Genomic DNA, 14,074 nt, shown 5'->3' on the forward strand with positions numbered 1-14,074 from the left:
CACTCTAGGCATCCACACCTACACCTGTATATCTAGCCTTCCATCTTAGCTTCCTTCTTATTTTCCTCGAGCTATTACTTTCGTCGAACGCTACTACTTCCTTTGCTTGCTGCGCTACGCCGTATCCTGACCTCTGTGAGTACCTGAGCTCCTCACAACCTTAATGTTCTAGCATAGCAAGATAGTAAGATAGGAAACGTCTCCAGAATATCAAATTACCTAGCACACCGCTCCTTTAGTTCTAACACTAACGCAACACTCCTTTAATATTACTCCATGCCCCCCTTCCCCCCACCCCACCGCATACTTCAATGCAATAGCAATATGGCCAAGGTTTTGCTTAACATTTATGAATATATGCAAATCACCTGATCTCAAAAGTATGCCCCGGATTTGGGCATGCCAACACTTGGGCCGATTTGCAAATAGGCATACTCATATATTTATACAGATCTTCTGGTTATTACCTAAATACAGAACGGAAATATAAACATTACGGGGTATCACAAACGGAGGCTTCGTCTTCATATACTAGTACAATCTCATAAAGAATAAGCCCTAGGGTAGCGTCCCCTGTAAGCGCAAGTCGCTTATTGTCTAGCTGGCCATAGTAGCACCGGCAGCCTCCAGGCCCTTCACAAGAAGAGATCATCATATAACGCATAGTTAATTATAGCTTCCACAGCACAGATACTTTCGGTTATCATTAGTAGGAGCATATTGATGGATCTGGGGTAGATCGGGATCCGAAAAGTAGAGGATAAAAGATTAAGACGGCTTAGAAGGGATGAGACTGGAAGGAATTGAATATTGATTGGGAAACAAAGGTCGGGGCTGATCCCCCTCTCGTTTTATATCGCTAGTCTTTTGCCCTGCTTTTCCAATTTAGTCTCACGCCGTAATTCTGGCTGTATAGGATGATCATGCCAAAAAACAGTGCCCCTCAAGCTTTGGAATTCATAGGCCAAGAGATATTAAACGTTTAACAAAGCTTTTTCATGAATACTGCTCCTAGTCGAAGCTCTGGAATTTGTGTCGGCTTACATGCGCACTAGCAGTCAGCAAACGCCTTGAGCGAGTAGAATGGCAGTAGGGAGAGGATTCAAGGGTCCCAAGGAACGAAAACAATATGTAGTCTATCAAGTCTCCGTTCTCTAGGTTAGAAGCACAACTTTTGTCTTGAGAGGACTTAGGCAAACAGGATGAAGGAAAAAAGAAAGAGGGAACCAATTACAATATGGAGGATATCATGTCGTCAGGGGCTCTAGGTAAAACACTAAATAAGCATCTGCGCATCTATACATATCCGGCTTTTCACCGCCTCGTCCTTGTTAAGCACTTATTCACAAAAATTCCAACCGCGACTAATTACCAATGCGGTACATATTTTGACCATGAGACAGTTTGATAAGCGCTCTCCGGCAAGAATCTTAGTCCAATCAAGTCTTCAGTTAAGATTATACCTCGACCCACACAATAAAAGGCACAAAAAATAGTGACTGGAACCAAAGCTCGAAGGGGGATTTCCAAGTTGGGATCTTGATTAGGGTCAATATTCCTAAACCTCTCAGCAAAACGGCTGGTCCATTTGTTTTCAGTCCCTAGTTTCCGCTTCACATTGGCCTGTGGCATTGCTTTTGTTAACCCCGGCTGAAAAATTTTCTTATGGAGATATAGCGAAAGAAGGCCTCCAAGCAACCCATAGGTTAGGGTATACACACTAGCGAGACGCCAAAGTAATTTCTCTGTCGCGGAAGGGAACTCAGAATTCCACGCAAAGAGGAATATAGAGCTGAATAGAAGGATTGTTGGAGCACAGATTATCTCCGCCTGAATATTCACTCTTGGGATAGAAAAACTTGGAATGCGATCGTATGGTTGTCGCTCAGGTAGAGTAAATAACGGTATATGCATATAGTGTAGGATTTGAATGTAATATCTCCAAAATCGAGAATAAAACCATTCATCCCGCGAGAGGAACTCGAGCGGTGTTTCATACCACTTTGATTCATAATTTTGATTAAAATTGCTCCGAATTATAGCCACAGATTTCTTAGGCTTCAAAATGATCGGTATGTTGACATCCATAGGCTTGTGATACCAGCAGTAGGATGTCACAAGAAAAACCAGGATAAAGGAGAGAGTAGTAATCTCAAGGGTGGTAACAACAAGTCCTTGAGCGAAACGAGTAATACAGTTCAAAGAGAACCAGAGTGCTTGGGCTACTGTAATCAATCTTCCTAGGTCAGTATGATAGATAAAGAAAAGTGCAATTCGGATAAATTACTTGGCCACTCCATCTGTTTTACTCTTATCTTTGATTTCATCCTCTTCCAAACGTGGATATTCAATATATCCCTCCTTAACGAGGATATAGAGCTGCTTAGCGTCTAAAGGGAACGACGGTAAGAGGTCTATATCTGGTGGTTCAATCTGAAAGCCTCCCATATCGGCAAAGAATGCGTGCGTAATAGTCCAGCCCTTATATCCAGCCTCGTGGAAATCCTGAGTTATTAGCTTCGACATCAAACCGACTGGAGGGTAAATTATCACCAACATGAACTGAACGGCGTGCAGATGACCATTGGCCCAGAGCTAGCATCAATAAAAATTCGGATCCTAACAGCGTAATAAAAGCAAGATCGAACTTGTATCTCCATCTCCTGAACGCACCGTCGGGCTGGGCGGGCAGATTCGGGGATACGGACGTCCAGCAACAGAGAATGATTGTGAGAACGCAAGTAGATAGAATGCCCCATGTTCCTCTTCCGTCGGGCTCAGAAACCCAGTCACGGGTATTCGTGCGAGTGATGTTCATCATTGACATATCATTGAAATAGATGTTGGCAAGAGTTAGGGGAAACCTAATATAATAGCGATTAAGTTGATGTAGCGCTAGCGTCGTTTTAAGCTAGTCTCCGATGCAAGAAGCTCGAAATATCATTTTGGCACTCTGCCAGTGGTTTGATTACACGCCCCTAGGACTAACAGATATGCAGGAGCCTAGAAATAAGTACCAGATTGACCTAGATTCAGTAATTGTTGAGTCTGCCCTGTGCCCGCGACATCACCCCTGCATAGACACTACCTGCTTCGACAAGTTCAGTCCCTAGCTTGGGTGGCTATGTGCAGATGCCAAGAGACTAGGAGTTTTCACGCGGACCAGAACCTCCCCAATCAAGCTTACCCAGTTCACCTTGCAAGCTAGCCCTGGGGCTGGGTTTTCCCGAAGGAGCTCTATGTTTGGTTGCAGGATGAAGCGGGTACCCAGCTCGCGCCCTATGCCGAGGCGCCCATGCAGTGTGATAATTGCCCGGCACCCACCCTTCTCACACTTGGCCATACATCAGCTGCGCTCCGGTACAGGAGAATTTCTCCAGTGCCTCCAGATCAAGGAGGATAGTATTTTATGTGTCAAAGTCAAAATGCCCTTTGCGCCAATGGTCAGCGGTTACAACCCCTCAATAATCGTGTGTAGGCTTTTTTTTAAAGGCCATGGTTTTACCACCAGGGTATTGCTACTTCCATCAAGATGAATTATTGTTTCTTACCCGACGTAGCTAATAACACTTTGACACTTTAAAGCTGCGGGCCGCTCCCGTCAAGGTACTCCGTACTAGCTCGAAGTTTATATTAGTAATATTTAGCAAGAACAAAATCTCCAAACCGCCGGAGAGTAAGTATGGGTTCCTAAGAATAGAATGCCACATTTCTCTCAGTCACCGACCGAAAATAGATCGGCGCTACGGGATGGGCTGTGATAGGCTGGGCCAGATTCACGCTCTCTAGCGGGGAACCAGCCTCAGAATTTGAATACAGTGGCTGCCTAGCTCGAATTATCTTAAATAGGCACATCCATCTTCCTGTGTCTGATGGCTACAGTGGCGTTCCAAAAGTTTGAAACACTCCCGATTTTTCTGCCGCTTTTTCTGCCGCACTAAAACCTCGCGACCGGCACAAAATAAAAACCTCATGTATTGACAATTGCTAATAACTAGTATACCAGCCATTGTTTTCAATAACTTGCTATACACGGTGTGGCATAGTAATAGCTAAATTTTCTAGTATCGCTATGTCAATCATAGATCACGCTATCTGTGCTACCCTAATAATAAACTGTAGAGTATCGTTATTGTTTGGTATACCCCTAATCTCAGGGTGTAATTCATATATCTTTCTCTTTAGTAACGACCATAAATTCTCAATCAGACTTAGATCTAGCGAATATGAAGGCTATTTCATAATCTTATAGTCCTAATCAGTAATCCAATCACGAACAATAAATTTAGTATAAACTGAAGTATTGTCTTATTGAAACATAGCACCTTTAACTCCACTTAGCAAAGTTAGAAGTATACGCTGATATAATTTCAAGATAATAAATTAGCTCACTCCTCTATTAGGAGAATTTGGATCTCTAAAGAGTGGAATAAGTCCGGATCAATAACCTGTCCCCGAAAAGATAGCCTAAAGTATTTACTCAATACTTTTATAATATGGGACCTATTGAATATCTTATTCTGTAATCTGGTGATTTTGTAGTGTAAAAGTCCACTCTTGCTGTCCTCCTTTCCTTTTTTGTTAGTTATTTTATTTGATCAATATATCCTTTTCTATTTTTAAGAGTTATAATTTTAGACTAAATATACCTAAGCTAGTCTCTGGTAAGCCTATTAGTCAGTTAACTCAGGTTATTAAAGTTGAAGCTATTTCCGTTTATTTTTACCTTGGAGAAGTTACCAAATAGTCACTCGACCGTATTTAAAGTTAATTAAAGCTAGTAGAGTATTATACTTAATTCGTAGGTTCTCTAATATTACTTCAAGTAAAGTATCCTCAATCGATCTATTTTATCCAACTTTTTTAGTGTACTAGAATAAGGTAATATAGCCTGAGTTAGGCCTCATTTTTCTGCCCAAGCAACTGTAGTTCTGATTGTTCCAGTAGAAATATAAGGATAGCGTTCATGGATCTCAGTATATGACCATCCAATAGCTTTTAATTCAACAAGTCGAACTTCATGTGGTGCTAATTGACACCGGCGTGAGCGTTGTGTCATATTTGGATGCTGTGACGGTGTATCATATTAGTTTTGCACCAATTGCAGAGCATTTTGACGAATCGGTGGCATTCTAAAGGCCCAAATAGCTCAATATAACGCGTGGAATGTGTATAATATGCTATATACAACGCATGTCGCGTAGTAGAATAGGGGGCGATGTACTAATATAGTGGAAGGCGGTCGCACAGGGTGTTTTAAACCTTTAGAACGCCACTGTAAACGCTCCAGATTTTATATGCCTCTGAACAATGTCAACAAGTACAGCGAACAATGTTGGCTGGGTCGACGAGCCCGACAGGCGAGGGACATTGGCTATCCTCTCAAACTGCATTTTGACTATCATTCTTTGCTGCTGGTCTTCTTTTATCCTAATATTCCTCCAAGATCGGGTATTGCATTTAAGCGAGGTGTTGGCAAGATGAATCTCTTCTTTACTGGTCTTCTTGGACCGGAATTCTTGCTAGTTGTTGCCCTTGGACAGTGGTCATCTGCTCGGACTTCATTCAAGTTATGTATAATGGCGTTCTGACTAACGTAATTCCCGGTTGACCTGCGCACCCGGTTGACCTGCGTACCCCACCCCAGTGTAGAATTTCAAAATCAATTATCTCAACCAACACGTATTAATTTAACTAGATAAAGCGATTTTTATATATATTAATCCTGTGACCAATTTCCCTACACTTACTATACCTAGGAGGTGCCCTAGTTCGTGGGGGATCTGTCTGAATAGGCAATTCGCCTAGTGTATGTAATACTACCCTATTAGCTTTTTCCTCCTGAACTAGCTGTTCTACTAGTAGTAGACCTTCTTCGACCGATAGACCACCCTTATGGGGTATCTGCCTATGCGACCGGTTGCGTTTTTGGCGCTTCTTCTCGTTCGCTGTGTGTAGATTGGCGTTCTCTTGCGTGAGTAGTGCAGTGCTATGTAAGGATAGATAACTACCCTTAATTAACTGGTCTACTACTGTCTTAGTTGGGCTTGGAGGGGTATGTGATTGCCGGTCTAGTAGGTCTTTTAATAGAGAAGTTTGTTTGAATAGCTGAGTGACGGTTCTAGGTGTTTTTGGTGTAAATTGGCTAGATCTGCTGCTTGGTCTGCTGTTTGGTGGTGTAGGTGTTTGTAGAGAGATATTCAGCCTTAAAAGGACCTTCTCTGGGTCAATTGGATTTATACTAGTAGTGATGAAGCTGTTTTAAATAGTACTCGGTATAAAGGCTTCTAATTGTGTGTGTTGGTAATCCGCTAGGAAATTAAGTTTGTCGATATGGTTATATCCTATATAGGCAAGATCGCTTATAAAGTGACTATATGTACGCTTTAGTACCGTAAAATAGCTAATATCTAGAGGTTGTAAAAGATGTGATGAGTGTGCAGGTATATAGAGTGGTATAATATCGTTTTCTGTACAGATTCTGTTGAATTGGGGTGTAAGGTAGCTACTATAACCATCAAGAATCAATAGACGGTATCTACTATGTACGCGGGTATTAGTGTATGGTATAAAGATCTTCTGTAACTAATGTAGACTAATCTTATTGGTAGTCTAACTGTTGGTAGAGATCTTAAATTGCCAATCTTTAGGTAGATTATCAAACTAACTAGTTATATAGACCTTAGTCTGAAAGATAATATATGGCGGAAGTGAATAGCTATCTGTATATATAGTCTTAATTGTAGTAATCTATTTACGATTCCCTGGTTGTAGGATAGATCTTTGTCTATAGTATTCTGCTCTAGTAACTACCTTCTGTGTAGAGATTAGGCCTATTGTAAAGTCAGTCTTATTGAAATTGTAGATATCCTCTGGCTGTATACTCTTCTTATTGATTGTATGTTGTACGGTTGCAAACCACTCCTGAAGCGATTTTGGATCTTTGTTTAGAGCTTTTTGGTAATCGTATCTTTGTGAGAAGCGTGTATGAAGCTTAGGGCGGCGTTTGATGAAGGTTGATGACTAATTCTTACCAACGGTAGTTAGTGGTTGGTTACTATGCGTAGCTAGTAGGATATTAGCTATATCTCGTACTGTAGAGGGCCTAGGAGCTGCCCTATGTGTATCCATAGAGATTATCTATTCAGTAAGCGAATCCTTTTTAAATTGGGTAAGCTTATGGTGGTTTGGGCGCTGGTCAACGTGAGATTGTGTACTAGACGCGCGGGTATGTAGTGTACTCTCTGGTATCTTATATAACTTAGCCGCTGTGCGAAGAGATTGAATTTGGCCTTCTTTTAAATCGGAAAGGGCTAATAAGATCTTACCCTCTTGATTGGCCAATTTATGGCTAGATTTAGTTCGAATTGGTGGTATGGTAGGTGGTTGAATTCGAAGGGTTGGTAGAAGGATGTGATTTCTGGTGGGGTGCGCAGGTCAACCGGGTGCGTAGGTCAACCGGGAATTACGTTATAAGTTGCTATACTAAGAGATTTAGTAGAAATTCTGTGGTGCAGGCAGGATATAAGAGCTAGACCATAAAAAATAAGCAAAATCATAAACATACAACAGCAGGGATTCGCATGTGGTCACCCACCATACTACTAACCTGCCGGCGTGTGGCTTAAGTACGGCTGAGCGGACGGGAAGCCCTGTTCTCCACACCCTATGGTCGTATGTACCAGAAACTCAACATAGCAGATTCATGTAAAGCATGGCAATGATTGGAATAAGTGCCCAGGTGCGTAATAGACAAAGGTACTCCGTACACTAACTTGAATTGAGTGTTCACCTGATAGACAGGCAGACCATATAAAGCCCTAATCATGAGTACTACTAGTCGTACTCCTCCAAGCTGCGACTGTACTAGTACTATAAGTTGTCCCGTAGTGTTTTAGCACCTGCATGTCGTCACGGTCCTTGCCTAAATATTTATGGAATTAGAGAGCTCTACCTAGTAGGTACTACTCACTAAAGAAAATGATTATTTGACAATTTTAGAAGGTCTATACTACTCAGGCTATTACTAAGCCACCGAAAGAAAACCGAGGAACTAAAATCCCAGATCTTAATCCCACTTCTAAAATGTTTGCTAGTAAACAGTCGTTATTTTTTAAGTATTCTGCATTTCCACCACCTCACTGGCTGCTGATTGCATGACGATCTCGTGACCTCCGTGCCCGTGCACCGTGTTCCGGTCTCCACTCTCCGCATTCCCCTCCGTCATCACCGCATCTTCTCCTCACCTCAAGAACAGAACACCAAAGGCAGATACAGCCAAGACAGCCTCGCTCAGAACCAGCATGGCAGCAGAGCTCACTTCTATCAAGCTCAACCCCGAGAGTCATATCATCTTAGTGGGTAGCAGCGTATCTCAAAGAGCGCCGAAACCGGAACCGGAAGCTAACTACTGCTTGAACAGGACCAACCACTCCTCCGCCTCCCCAATGACCTAGCACGACGAAACTTCAAGTCCGTTCAAAGATCCGTCGAACGAGAGAAGGAATATGTCATCCCAGCCCTTAAAGAAGCGGCCAACGCCTCCCTATCCAACACCCAAACCCCGGACCAGACGCTAGCCGCTCTCGATGCGATGCTCGCCCGCATGCAGGGCCTGAAACGCAAAATGCAGAGCTTACAGGAGGAAGAGAAGAAAATCCACAACCAGTCACGGAAACGTATCCAGCATTTAGAGGCCCTGCATAAGATTCCGAGCTTGGCGGATGTGAAATATGATCAGTGGTCTCGGGTGCGACTGGATCGGTTACTAGTGGATCATATGCTACGGTCGGGATATTCAGAAAGTGCGAAGCAGCTAGCGCAAGAGCGGGATATTGAAGAACTCGTCGATTTGGGTGTTTTTACGCAGTGTCAGCGGATTGTCGAGTGTCTTCGCCAAGGAGAGACGAAAGAGGCGCTCCAGTGGTGCGGTGAGAATAAAGCCGCGTTGAAGAAAAGCCAGGTAAGGGAACCCGCCGATACTCAAGGATATTGGGCGGCTATACTAATTTGTTTGATTCAGCATAATTTGGAATTTGAACTGCGCTTGCAGCAGTACATCGAGCTCGTCCGATCACGCGATCAAACAAAGAAAATCGAGGCCATTGCTCATGCGAAGAGATATTTGGTCACAAATCAAGAGACACAGAATAAAGAAATCATGCGGGCAGCAGGAATGCTTGTGATCACCCCGGATACCCGATCGGAGCCGTATAAGGTCAGTTATCTGACCCGAGGAACCGAGTGCATAAGATTTAACGTTTAGCAGACCCTGTTTTCAAAAGACCGTTGGAAGTACTTGTCGGACCTCTTCATAAAGACTCACCATGAGCTGCTTTCCTTGCCATCGCAGCCATTGTTACATATTGCTTTGTCGGCTGGACTGTCTGCGCTGAAGACACCACTTTGCCACTCGGCCTACACCACATCGAGCTGCAACTCAGCATCCACAGCGACCTCCGTCTGCCCGATATGCTCAACAGAACTGAACGACTTGGCACGTAAGATGCCCTACGCGCATCATTCCAAAAGTTACGTTGAAGGCGACTCGGTTGTGCTGCCCAACGGCCGGGTGTACAGTAAGTCTCGTTTGCTGGATATAAGCAGGCAAGTAGGCTCTGTCGAAGAAGGGATGGTGAAGGATCCGACAACGGGCGAAGTTTTCCCGGAAAGTGATATGAAGAAGGTGTATATACTGTGAAGGAAGGGAGTATAATGAACGCAAACTTGAACTCAATGAATCTCATTCGGGCAGGATCCGAACATTTCAATATCAATACAACTTATTCTTAGTATCTAGCTGTTTCCTTCGAAACCATTTCTGATAAATATGTAGAGCCTTGATGAACCTTGGACTTCGCCACTCCAGCGCTGGGTTTCAAGCCCAATTACTCGCTATCACTCGAGTCATCTCTCACTCTCTTCGTCTTTCCACCTTTAGTAGTCTCCACCTTCTTCTTCGGAATCTTCTTCTCGCCCTTATCACCCTCTTTCTTCACCTCAAAAACATACATCCTCGCATTACGATCTTCCCCACGCCATCCAGCCCGCTGCCCATCCTTCCCTTCAACCTCCCCCAAAGTCCGCGCATGCGAGTACCCCTCATACGAGGACCAAGGAAATCGGAAACTAGTAACAACCTGCAACCCCGCATGCCGCGCCAAATCCTTAATATTCCAAAGCGTATACGGCTCCGCTTCAAAAAGCGAGACGAGAATCTGACCCGGTCCAGTCCGGGTTGTTTTACCGGTAGTTTGGATGTCCGCAACGACAGCCTCGCCCTGTCCAGCGTCCTCGTCATCAGAAAACTCCTCCTCATCCTCATCACCAGACTCCCACTCATCATCCGAGCCAGCCTGTTCCGGCGCTGCGGAGAGAAGAGGAACACACGCCTTGAAAAACGAAACGAGAAGTTCCTGGTTGGCTCTAACTTGCCGATTAACATCCGTCGAGAGACCACCCACATGCGGGAAATTGAAACAAATCACATCCCAAGGCCCGCTCGTCGTCGTCGGTTTCGGCGTAGTCGGTTGCATTTTCATCCTGGCGGCATACGCCTGACCGCCGTTCTGAGCATCTTGTCGGGCGGCTTCCTGCTGCTCTTGCTTTTGTTGCTGCTGGTGCTGCTGTTGGTGGAGTTTCCAGGCGGGTGTTTTGGGTTCGCGGCGGGAGAAGCCTTTTGTGAGTTCTTTGCCTCCGCCGCCTTGGGCGCCGAGTTTGCGTGCGTCTATGGAGAAGAGGATCTTGGGACCGGATTTTGAGAAAGATTGTTGCGTTGAGTCTTCGGCGCTTTCTTGCTTCTCCTTGTCCGTTTCAGTGGAGCTGGATTTTGCAGAGAGGATTTCTTGAATGTGCGAATCCACTTGCGGGTATTTGTTGTAGAGTGTTTCCTTGTCATCGTAGCATGTGGCGCAGAGTTTGCGGCATTTGTATTGCTTTGCCAGAGATCGGGCAAAAGAAAAATCACCTGTGATTGAAATTAGCATGGTTTCCTTATTTCATCCAATTGTATCTCTGTCTGCCAATGCCGATGCCATTTCTAACAGCATGCACTTCCAAAAATTGGATCAATCATCGCGTTTACTCGTGTATGCGGTATGAAACATGGAGATATACCCCAAACCAGCCAAATACAAATAAAACCCCAATTGCGTAAAGCAAAAAAAAAAAAAACAGCAACCCGCAAAGTCCCCCAGAAAAGAAAAAGAAGCAACCACTCACCCTCTCCAATCAACAAAATCCGATCCCCCCCGTAAAAACGGCACAATAGGCCTCTGATTCTGCTGCAAAACCTGCAACTTCTGCGGTCCACTTCCATTTCCGGCCCCAGAGCCTTGGGCCGGATTCTGTTTTCCACCCTTCTGCTGAGCAGAGGCGGGCGCAGTTTTCCCTTTTCCTTGACCAGCGCCCTGGTCCTGTTTAGGACCGCCGGGACGATTGGCGCGGGGAGGGGGACCCTTTTGCTTCTTGCGGGGCATGGCGATGTGTTTCTTGGTATTGGGTGTAGTTTTATATGCGATATAGCGTATTCGATGTATAGATTGGGACGTGGGTGGGTGTTAGCCTTGAACCTTGGAGTATTGTGAAAGTTGAGGTTGAGGTTGAAAATCATGTCGGCCAATCAAAGTTCCGGACGGGACTGCGTATCTGTAGTTGCTACCTTAGTAACTACTGTAGATAAACAGCGTAGTAAGACTACCGAATTAATATGTAGGTTTTATTTTCGAATTGATGTCATTTTACTTCGGAATCTATTCAGAGAATACTTAGAAAGAATAGGGAATCTACTGTTAAATGGCATTACTGCGAATACTTCCATTGTCAAGCCCCGACGGGACGAATCCGGTCCAATCAATTCCCAAAACGGCGATCAGCAAAATTTGACTTATACTCAAAGTCAAATAGATCTAGAGCAATATTATCTTTGATTGAAAAGACAACGAGAACAAGACAGGGAAGAGAATGCTAAAAGAATGCTTGGTAAGAGAAATTACCATTCTATTTGGACTACTAGTAGTAGCAAGCGTACTAGTAAGGTTCTTAGAGCAAGAAAGGGCCATGAAGTTGAGAGCCTGAGTACTAGAGAGTAATAGTTCCCAGGCGTCCATGATACTAGTACTTGTTCAAGTTTCAAGTTTCAATTTAACTGCCATTTACTACCCGAAGAGCTCTCCACAGGATGAGTGTGATCCTAATATCAGGAAAAACTCGAAACAACAAACCCTATATTAGATACCTATGAATAAAAGACAGCAAAAACATATCTCGAAAGCACACTCTATTGCTTTACTCCAAGCAGACCTATATACATCGAACATGAGAGGGGGAAAACCAGGCTATGCCCGCATGAAGTGAGGGAAAAGGGGCAGACGAAAGAGAAAAGAAACGGAAAAATTACTATATCATACTGCAAACCAAGATGGAAAGCCCTTTCCCTAGATGAAGGAAGACAAGAAAGTAGAAGCCACCAACACCGGAGAGAGAAAGAGACAAAACAGAAAAAGGATACAGTATCGAGTTGCAGAGTGCATCGACGGGCTGCAATGAAACGTGAGTCATACAAATGCAATAAATGCTCCCCCGGGTCGCATCATGACAGATGAAGGGGGGTTGTGAAAATTCCTTGCCTTGCCTCGCCAATTGGTGAAACCAGGAAAGGATGAGGAATTGGGGGGAGAGGTTGGTTGAGTTGGCGTTCTTCTCCCCCTTTTTTTAAAAATAATAAGATCATGGTGGTTTATTTTAAGAGCGCAGAGAGTCGCGCATGCTCTGGCTGCTGGCGCTGACCAAAGGGTTGGAGGTGGGGAGGATGCCGATCTTGGGCTTGGCGTTCTGCTTGATCTTGGCCACGGCATAGACGATTCCGGAGACAAAGCCGACGCAGATGGCAGAGACACTGGGGAAAGTGCATGGGGCGTCGAAGAAGATAAGGCCAGACAGAGCAATGGGAAGCTTGTTCAGAGCGCCGACCATGGAGTAGGTGGTGGACGAGGTGACACGCACGCACCAGGCAGAGGCGTAGGAGATGAAGACGGTAGAGGCACCGGACAGGATCATGGCGATCATGATACCGTTACGGTTGGCCTCGGGGAAGTTGCGGGCCAGGTTGGCAGAAGACCAGTCTTCGAGGAGGAGGGTGGCGACCAGCAGAACGGGGATAGAGAGCAGGTTGTTGTAGAACATGGCTGAGGTGGGTTAGTGGGTTGGGGGCGAAAAAAAAATTGGAAGGAGACATACTGTCAAAGTCCTTGAAGTTGGTAAGCTTGATGCGCTTGCGCATGCCCAGGACATACGACGAGGTGCAAAGGCAGTTGATCAGCATCCAGAGATAACCGGCATTAAGGGTGGAGACCGCGCTGGAGGTGTCGCCGCTGCTCTCCACGGCGTGCTTGATATCAGCCCAGGCGGCAATGAGGGAGCTGAACACCATGAGGCCGAAGGAGAAGAGAGTCATGGCAGTAACCGAGCCACCGAACCAGAGGACCTCGCCGTAAGCGATCAGGATGATGGTCAGGTTCTTAAAGATGGTGTAGACGGGGATGGAGAGGAACTGGAGGGCCTTGGAGCCGGTGTAGATCATGCCGATCAAAAGAAGAGTGATGGGGAACCCTGAAAAGAAGATTATACGTTAGATCCAAGCGACAACCCTTGATCAATCAGAGGTGACTTACACTTCTTCGCCTCATCGGTGTTGAAGTCACGATAGGTGATGAGACCCATGGACTTGCAAGTTTGGATGGCAGTAATGCAGACAAGGGACTGGATATATTAGTATTGGGCAGTCGCGGCGGTTTTTCTTCCACAACAAACATACCTGAACCATGAGCAGAAGGAAGTTGAGGTTGAAGTCCAGACCCGACAAAACATACTTGTTCATGACGGTCATCAGAATGGAGGCACCACAGTAAGCCAGGACAGGCAGGGCAGGGTGGCCCGCAACCGGGCTGGGAGGGGTAACACGGGGCAGAGGCGACGGCGCCGCCTCAAACTCCTTGTTGCCCTTGTCGAGTTTGTCCATCTCGATAGTGTAGTTGTCGGTCTTCTTATCGTCAGCCATGGCGGAGGGTCCGGGTGG

At 45.1% G+C, this 14,074-nt stretch overlaps 6 protein-coding genes across 6 annotated transcripts; 1 reads left to right on the forward strand and 5 right to left on the reverse strand.

Annotated features, from left to right (window-relative positions):
• Window positions 1-1,368: 1,368 nt before the first annotated feature.
• On the reverse strand, window positions 1,369-2,818 carry N7533_008519 (uncharacterized protein; the record flags this gene model as incomplete). The annotated part of the gene is made up of 3 exons (XM_057105169.1): window positions 1,369-2,236; window positions 2,288-2,505; window positions 2,558-2,818. The coding sequence occupies 3 exons, from the start codon at window positions 2,816-2,818 to the stop codon at window positions 1,369-1,371; spliced, it is 1,347 nt and encodes a 448-aa protein (XP_056956618.1).
• A 2,853-nt stretch (window positions 2,819-5,671) lies between these two features.
• N7533_008520 (uncharacterized protein) lies at window positions 5,672-7,350 on the reverse strand (the record flags this gene model as incomplete). The annotated part of the gene is made up of 3 exons (XM_057105170.1): window positions 5,672-5,694; window positions 5,751-6,080; window positions 7,242-7,350. Coding segments are annotated over 3 exons (462 nt in total), but the record flags the coding sequence as incomplete, so codon positions are not given.
• A 908-nt stretch (window positions 7,351-8,258) lies between these two features.
• On the forward strand, window positions 8,259-9,700 carry N7533_008521 (FYV10 family protein; the record flags this gene model as incomplete). Its single annotated transcript, XM_057105171.1, has 4 exons — window positions 8,259-8,357; window positions 8,423-8,962; window positions 9,023-9,217; window positions 9,269-9,700. Coding segments are annotated over 4 exons (1,266 nt in total), but the record flags the coding sequence as incomplete, so codon positions are not given.
• Window positions 9,701-9,887: 187 nt separating this feature from the next.
• On the reverse strand, window positions 9,888-10,985 carry N7533_008522 (25S rRNA (uracil2634-N3)-methyltransferase; the record flags this gene model as incomplete). The annotated part of the gene is made up of 1 exon (XM_057105172.1): window positions 9,888-10,985. One exon carries the CDS (start codon window positions 10,983-10,985, stop codon window positions 9,888-9,890), a length of 1,098 nt encoding a protein of 365 aa, XP_056956621.1.
• A 231-nt stretch (window positions 10,986-11,216) lies between these two features.
• N7533_008523 (uncharacterized protein) lies at window positions 11,217-11,477 on the reverse strand (the record flags this gene model as incomplete). Its single annotated transcript, XM_057105173.1, has 1 exon — window positions 11,217-11,477. One exon carries the CDS (start codon window positions 11,475-11,477, stop codon window positions 11,217-11,219), a length of 261 nt encoding a protein of 86 aa, XP_056956622.1.
• A 1,264-nt stretch (window positions 11,478-12,741) lies between these two features.
• gmtA (GDP-mannose transporter) lies at window positions 12,742-14,056 on the reverse strand (the record flags this gene model as incomplete). The annotated part of the gene is made up of 4 exons (XM_057105174.1): window positions 12,742-13,184; window positions 13,237-13,608; window positions 13,671-13,758; window positions 13,814-14,056. The coding sequence occupies 4 exons, from the start codon at window positions 14,054-14,056 to the stop codon at window positions 12,742-12,744; spliced, it is 1,146 nt and encodes a 381-aa protein (XP_056956623.1).
• Window positions 14,057-14,074: the final 18 nt, after the last annotated feature.

This window comes from Penicillium manginii, assembly GCF_028828005.1.
Source record: "Penicillium manginii strain IBT 31320 chromosome Unknown utg000006l:1.0-4164085.0:1.0-4166146.0, whole genome shotgun sequence".
Lineage (NCBI taxonomy): Eukaryota > Fungi > Ascomycota > Eurotiomycetes > Eurotiales > Aspergillaceae > Penicillium > Penicillium manginii.